Below are 7,576 nucleotides of genomic sequence, written 5' to 3'. Positions count from 1 at the left end.
TGCCCACACCCGCCCGCCCGCCCGCCCTGGCCCAGTGCTGTCTGCAGGATCCGGGTGGAGCAACACAGCAAGGAAAAGGAGATTCTCTCCACAGGTGGCATGATCACTTTTTAATGTTTGATAAAAAGGGAAAGGCTAATTTCTACCTAAGAGTTCTAGTGTGGTCAAGTAGAGACCACGTACCATGGGAAAGGCTGTGTTCTGATGGACCCTCCCCTTAGCAAGTGGGGGCAGAGCCGGAAGTGGGCTGGAGGGAGGTTTTCACCTGTCCACTGCCAGCAACAGACCTATCATGGGCATCCAAGATGACAACGCCCATGAGCGTGGCAGGGTTAATACTGTTTGAGGAAACGAGCTCGAAGTGTCAGTCTTGCTGGGGAGGGTGGGGTGGGGTGGCCCTGAGGAGGTTTTGCTGCAGGAATGGGGCTATGGCAGATCCAGAACTGATCCCTTCCCACCAAGGATGGGAGGGTTTCCCTTACTCCTTCATGATCTGCATGGAACACTGGATCCTGCTCCCCCATCCCCTAGAATGCTAGACTGCCCCTGACTGGACTGAAAATGAACCTTCAGGTGTGCCTTTACCGCCCTCCCCACAGCACCCCCCACGCACACTGATTTGTCTCTGGGTCCCCACTTTGGATCTGTGGGGTCCATCTTGGCCTGACTGTGTGCTGTGGGTGTCATTCACTGTTAGCTGGGCCACTATGAAGAGGGGGCATGGATGGAGAAGAGCACCAGGGCACTGCCACAGCCCACCGAATTGGGGTAACAGTGGTGGGAAGGCTGCGGAGGGCCGGTGGGGTGTCTCAGGGTTCTACTTCTGGCAGCTGCTGTGTTGGCCGGGGAGTGGGAGCTGGGGGTTGGTGGGTGACTGACATGGATAAAGGGCTGATAGTGGTAAAGGCCTTAAAAAATAAGCGAGAAAGGGGGGAAACGCCACCAAAAGCACAGGGACTGAAACCTCCAAAAGCCCAAGGTTGGTGGGAATCCAGCACCAGGGGGCCCCCAGGAGGCCAAGAGAGCAGCGTGGGGCCCTGGGGGAAGGGAGAGGAGCCAAGGGAAGGCCTCCCAGCCCTGCAGACTAGCACGGCTCCAAGCAGCTTCCTGGCTGCCCAGTCTCTCAGCAGGCCCCCGGGGAGGTATTGGTTGCAAGCAAGCACCTGAATATTGCCTAACGGAACCAGCCAAAGCCCAACTAAACCAGGTGAGAAGGAACCAGGTGGCTGAGGCAGCAGCCCTAAGCCTCCTCAGACCTGCCTCTCGCCTTTTGCCCATTTCTCAGAGTCCCTTAGCCAGGGCAGGGCCTGCTGCTTCCAAAGTCACCCGCGCAGTCCAGTCCCTGTGAAGCCTCTGAGCTGGGGTGAGATCCACGGACCAACCCCCAAGTCCCTTTGCTGCCTCAACAGCCCACCCCCAACACCAGCCCACAGTGGAGGGCTGAAGGCTGTGTGCACCCCACAGGGCTGAGGCTGGGCTGGGGCTGTGTGCACCCCGCAGGGCTGAGGCTGGGCTGGGACTGTGTGCACCCTGCAGGGCTGAGGCTGGGGCTGTGTGCACCCCGCAGGGCTGAGGCTGGGCTGGGACTGTGTGCACCCTGCAGGGCTGAGGCTGGGGCTGTGTGCACCCCGCAGGGCTGAGGCTGGGCTGGGACTGTGTGCACCCTGCAGGGCTGAGGCTGGGGCTGTGTGCACCCCGCAGGGCTGAGGCTGGGGCTGTGTGGCCCAGCAGAGCTGAGGCCAGGGTGGGGCAAGGCTTGTGCTGTACAGAAGGGGCAACTCCACCAGCTTCGTACTTTTCTCCACAGGGTCCATGAGAGGCCCCAGCCCTTCCCCCACGAGTCCCCCACTCAGTCAGTTTTGATGTGGCCGTTGGCCAGGGCGAGCGGGCCTCCGGGCTCCCCCGGCTCAGCGTCCTTGTCGAAGCGCAGGCGGAGGGTGTTCCGGATGATGAACTGCTCCATGATGAGGGCCCCGCAGAACCAGGGCACGGCGTACTCCAGGGTGATGAGGCCCATGAAGTCAAAGTCGAACTGGGAGTAGTCCCAGGGGCAGGCGTTGAACTGGCGCAGGATGAAGCCGGTGGTGAACTCCCACACGTAGGTCCAGAGCGTGTAGATGAGGCAGCGCACCAGCAGCGGGCAGCGGGCCCGCAGGCGCAGGTACATGCGCTCCACGATCAGGATGGAGGTGCCGTAGATAAAGAGTGCCCACACGCTGGTGACCCCCGGGAACTTCCAGTTAAAGTTCACCACGAACTCCCAGGCCGCTGTGAACATCACCTCGCAGAAGTAGCCGTGGATGGCGTACAGGTACCAGCGGGACAGCGCCGTCAGGGGCTCCACGGAAGCCATGGTGCCCACGGGAGCCGGCTGCTGGGACACAGAGGAGACAGGTGAGAGGGGGAAGGAGAGAGGGAGGCAGGGAGGGCTGAGCCGCTCCTGCTGCCTTCCCACCATCCAGTCCAGGTCTCTGATGCAATCCAGGCCGAGTGGATGTCAAACCTGCCTCTGCCTTTCTCTTTGGTAAACAACCATGATCTCGGCCTTATTCCATGGTCATTACCCACATTCCTTACCTGAGCCGTGGGCATGAGAAATGAAGAAAGCAAACTGCCCCACTGGCTTCCTCTGAGTTAACTCTACTCAAATGCTTCTTGGAGGAAGGTGTCTGCTACCCTTCCTAGACTAGCTTTTTTGGATGTGGTCAGTGAGAGAGTCAGGTGGCCTGGCCCATCAATCACCCCCATCTCCAGGCTACTCCCTAGCTTCTCACCAGGCCCCCCTGGGGTCCCCATCTCTTCCCTCACTTTTCCTCATGTTTCTGAGATCTTTCTAAGCAAGCCATCATATTCGTCTTTCATGCATGTGTGCTAACGTGTATATAACATTTAGCATTTTAGTAATGTTTAAGTGTACAATTAAGTACACTGTTGCGCAACCACCACTGCCATCTTTCTCCAGAACCTTCTCATCATCCCCAACTGAAACTCCATATTCATTAAACACGAATTCTCATCCCCTCCCCAGCCCATGGCAACCACCAGTCCACTCTCTGTCTCTATAAATTAGACTACTCTAGGCACCTCATTTAAATGGAATCATGTAACATCTGTCCTTCTGTGTCTGACTTATTTCACTTAGCAGAGTATCTTCAAGGTTTATCCATTATGATAGCACATGTCAGAATTTCTTCCCCTTTTTAAGGCTGCATTGTGATCCATCTATCTAGACATATCACATTTTGTTTATTCATTTATCCATTAACGGGTTGCTCCTACCTTTTGGCTATTGTGAATAATGCTGCTGGAGTCCCTGCTTCCAGCTCTTTTGGGTATATACTCAGAAATGGAATGGCTGGATCACCTGGTAATTCTATTTTTATTTTTTTGAAGATGGCCTTGCTGTTTTCTATAGTGGCTGTACCGTTTTTACATTCTCACCAGCCACGCACAAGGGTTCCAGTGTCTCTATATCCTTGCCAGCACTTGTAATTTCTGGTTTTCTGAGGATGGCCATCCTAATGGGTAAGAAGTGGTAGCTCCTTGTGGTCACATTTGTCCTTAAGCAGGGTTTTGGTGTTTAGTTTCGATAGTGAAAGGAAACCAGTGAGCTGACAGAGGAGAGAATCTTCCCTCCACTTCTCTTCCCCTCCCCCTCCTTTCTCATAAGGCCCAGTCCTCAAGGCCTAGCCCTCAGGCCTCTCTGCTTTCTCCTCACCCTTCCCCAGCAGCTGTCTAGACCACTCACTGGCCCTTTATCAAATGCCACCCTATTTACTATTTTAGGTACAGGCCCTTTTGATCCAAGTAGGCTGTGTACTCCTTGAGGGCAGCAAATGTTTCCCGTCTTCTCTTCTGCAGCCATGGCACAGGCCTCTCCCAAACAGGCATTCTCTAAATGACACGTGTTGTTTATGGGGATGGTGGGATGCGGGGGTCCAGGGCTGCATCGAGAACAGGAAGACAGAGAATGGGATCATGAATCTCAGCAGGGCCAGCTGCCAGTGGACACCAGGCTTGGCATCGCTGTCGATCCCCTCTCCAAGGTGGGAGAAGGGTCAGAGGTTAACAAGATGATATCTGCAGTCTGCCCACCTGTCTAGGAACTCCAGTCTCATCTTTCAGCAGCCTAGTCACAAAATACACACCTTTATACATTGCTTTATGGTCTTCCAAGCACTTTCGTTCACATTGTGTCATTGGTTTTTACACAATTAAGATTAATGTGGCCCTACCTGGTTTGGCTCAGTGGACAGAGCCATGGAGTGACGGGTCTCAGGTTGGATTCTGGTCAAAGGCACATACCTTGGTTGCAGGCTTGATCCCTGGCCTTGGTTGGGGCACATGCAGGAGGCAACCAATGGATGTTTCTCTGTCTCTTCCTGCCCCTTCCACTCTCTCTAAAAATCAATGGGGGAAAAAATATCCTCAGGTGAGGATTATCAACAACCAAAGAAGATTCATGTGAAGGGCAGGTAGTTTTATTCCCACTTTTTTTTTTTTTAATCCTCACTGGAGGAAGATATGATTTTCATTGATTTTAGAGATAGGAAGAGAGAGAGAGGAGGGAGAGGGAGAGGGAGAGAGAGAGACATTGATGTTAGAGAGAAACATCAATCAGTTGCCTCCTATATGTACCTGGACCAGGGCTAGAACCCACAACCTGGTATGTGCCCTGACCAGGAATGGAACCCACCACCTTTTGGTGTACAGGATGACGCTCCAACCAACTGAGCCACACCAGCCAGGGCTTTACTCCTGTTTTTTAAGAGAGATAGTTGGAGTTCAGAGAGGTCGTCTGCCCATATCCCAGGGCCAGTGAATGCAAGAGCTGAGACTGGCATCTGTATCTCTTGACTTTAAAATTCACCCCACTACAAACTACTCTCCATCCCCCAGACATGAGTGCCTAGTGTCACTCCCTGTTCAAAAACCTTCAATGGCTCCCTATTTCCTAATGAAACCCTACACCAAGCATGTCAAACACGCAGCCCACGGGCCGCACGTGGCCCACAACAAATATTTTTGTGGCCCAGCCAATACAGTGGTATGCACGAAACATTTTAATAACAATTTCATAACTTAATTTTTATAATATCCTGTTATACATAATTATTAATAATGAACTATAACGTTCGCTAATGACTGATTACTATAATCGTGTTGCATTCATTTCCCTTATGCGCCTTATGCACAGGTGCACCATTTCTTTCCACTAACACTAGCAGCGAATATTTTACCAGCCGATTGCCACATCATTAGTCTTGGACTGACTTGCTTGGTGTGTGCAACAGGAAATATTTCCCTTTCGGAGAACAGGAAAAATAGGTTTATTTGGTTACACTTATTAATTTGTGTAGTTATTCAGTGTCTGGTAAGTTATGTTCAAGAAAAAATATTAATTTTTCTTAAAATGTTCTATTATTTTATATTAACGATCACTCATTTATTTCAGCCCTTTGTATTCAGCATGTCTTATCAAAATAAACCTACGTTTCTATGAAAATTGAAGCTTTTATTTTTTTGTGGCCCACATAAACTTAGACCTTGCTTATTTGGCCCGTGTTAGCCTTTGAGTTTGACATGCTTGCCCTACACCATCCTTGCCTGGCATTCAAGGCTCTCCACGCTCTCACTCTAATCTACTTCTTCAGCCTTACTCTCACAGTCCAGCTCTCTGTTTTACCTCCATGCTTCCGCAAATCCTGTCCATTGTGCTGGTGTGCCTTTCTCCTCTCACCTGCACAAGCACAAACCCAGCTTACAGGTTACCTTTAGAACAAAATCCTTTTCATCCTCCCAGACACAAGTCCTCTCTTTTTCCTCTGAATATACACAACACTTAATTCTGTCTCCCTTTGGTACATCTGATTTTCAGTTTGTTTTTATTTGTTTGTTTTTAATATGTTTTTATTTATTTTAGAGAGAGAGGAAGGGAGAGGGGTAGAGAGATAGAAACATCACCAACTGGCTGCCTCTTGCACGCCCCCTACTGGGGGTTGAGCCCACAACCAAGGCATGTGACTGAGCGGGAATCGAATGGGGGACCTCTTGGTTCATGGGTCCATGTTCAACCACTGACCCACACTGGCTGAGCTGATTTTTTGTTTTATCATGTTGATAACTTGCAGTCCCGAGCCAGACATCTTTCCTGTGTTCTGCACCTACGTATCCCACTCGTCCCTGGATACGTCATCCACTTAAATGTCCCATAGGCACCTCCAGTTCCTTTCCTAAACCAAACTCATTATCTTTTCCCCAAAACCTGTTATCCTCCTACGACCCATCCTGATTACTGGTCCCACCATGCACCCAGTTAGCAGCCGGAAGTCCTGGCGTCATTCTAGCTTCCTTTGCCACATCCCACTCTCACATGAGCTCCCTGCGAGTAAGGACCTTGTCCAGCACTGTATCTCCCGTGCCTAGCACACAGTCAGCATTCCACACAAGACATTTCTTATCAGTTAGCAACCATCACATAACAAGTCATCCCCAAACTCAGAGGCTTAAATCTACTCTCATGTAAATCTGCAGCTCACGTGTCCATGGGTTGGCAGATCTTGGGACTCAAGACTTCCATCATAAGACTGCGAGTCCTCTGGAGGCTCGGTCCTGTTTGGCTGGGGTGACTCTCTTACACTTGTCTCTCATCCTCCTCCTGGGCCCAGGGGACTACCCCCAGCATGTTCTTCTCAGGACAAGGGCAAAGGCACAGGAGCAACAAGCTCAATGGCACCAGCGCTTTTCAAGACTTTGGTTAAGCCCAGCCCATGTGGCTCAGTGGTTGAGTGTCAACCCATGAACTAGGAATGTAAAGATCCAAGATAGAATCGATTGAGCTCACAACCCAGTTGATTCTCGGTCAGGGCACATGGCCAGGTTGCAGGCTCAATCCCCAGTAGGGCGTGTGCAGGAGACAGATGATCAATGATTCTCTCTCATCATTGATGACTCTATCTCTCTCTCCTCTCCCTTCCTCTCTCTGAAATTAATTTTAAAAAACAGTCTATTGAAAAAGAGATACTAATTTAAAAAGAAAAAGACTGGCCCTAACCCAGTGGTTCTCAACCTTGGCTGCACATTCCCAGGTGATTCTAATGTGCAGCCAAGGTTGAGAACCACTGCCCTAGCCGATTTGGCTCAGTGAATAGAGTGTCTGCCTTCAGACTGAAGGGTCCCAGGTTCCATTCTAGTCAAGGGCACATGCCCAGGTTGCGGGCTTGATCCCCAGTCGGGGGAGTGGAGGAGGCAGCCGATCGACGATTCTCTCTCATCATTGATGTTTCTACCTGTCTTTCCCTCTCCCTTCCTCTCTGAAATCAATAAAAATATATTAAATAAATAAATACTGGTTAAGTCACGCCCACTAACATCTTGTTGGTCAACACAAATCACATGGCAAAGCACCAAGTCAGCTATTAACGCCTGTCCTTTCTACCTCTTACACATCTCTGAAACCCATCTTCTTCTCTTCATTCAGCTTTCTCATTGCTGCTGCTCTGGTTCAAGCCTTTGTCACCTCTCACCTGGAGGACTCCAATCATCTCCTCGCCTCCTTTCCACTTCACTCATCGCA

The 7,576-nt window shown here is 50.8% G+C and overlaps 1 protein-coding gene across 3 annotated transcripts in view; it reads right to left on the bottom strand.

Moving 5' to 3' along the window:
• Nucleotides 1-1,676: 1,676 nt before the first annotated feature.
• Nucleotides 1,677-7,576, bottom strand: part of TMEM229B (transmembrane protein 229B) — a 59,695-nt gene continuing 53,795 nt past the window's right edge. For 2 of the 3 annotated variants that reach the window (XM_006760775.2, XM_015562046.1), the window contains one exon: nt 1,677-2,371. In XM_006760775.2, coding sequence (XP_006760838.1) covers nt 1,850-2,353 — 504 coding nt within the window. In that variant the 5' untranslated portion in view covers nt 2,354-2,371 and the 3' untranslated portion in view covers nt 1,677-1,849. Of the gene's footprint in view, nt 2,375-7,576 lie in introns of all 3 variants that reach the window. The other variant, XM_015562045.1, reaches the window with a different exon arrangement.

This window comes from Myotis davidii, unplaced genomic scaffold, assembly GCF_000327345.1.
Source record: "Myotis davidii unplaced genomic scaffold, ASM32734v1 scaffold17, whole genome shotgun sequence".
Taxonomy (NCBI): Eukaryota; Metazoa; Chordata; class Mammalia; order Chiroptera; family Vespertilionidae; genus Myotis; species Myotis davidii.
The sequence above is the reverse complement of the archived record's forward strand: the minus strand, read 5'-3'. Positions and strand labels throughout refer to the sequence as shown.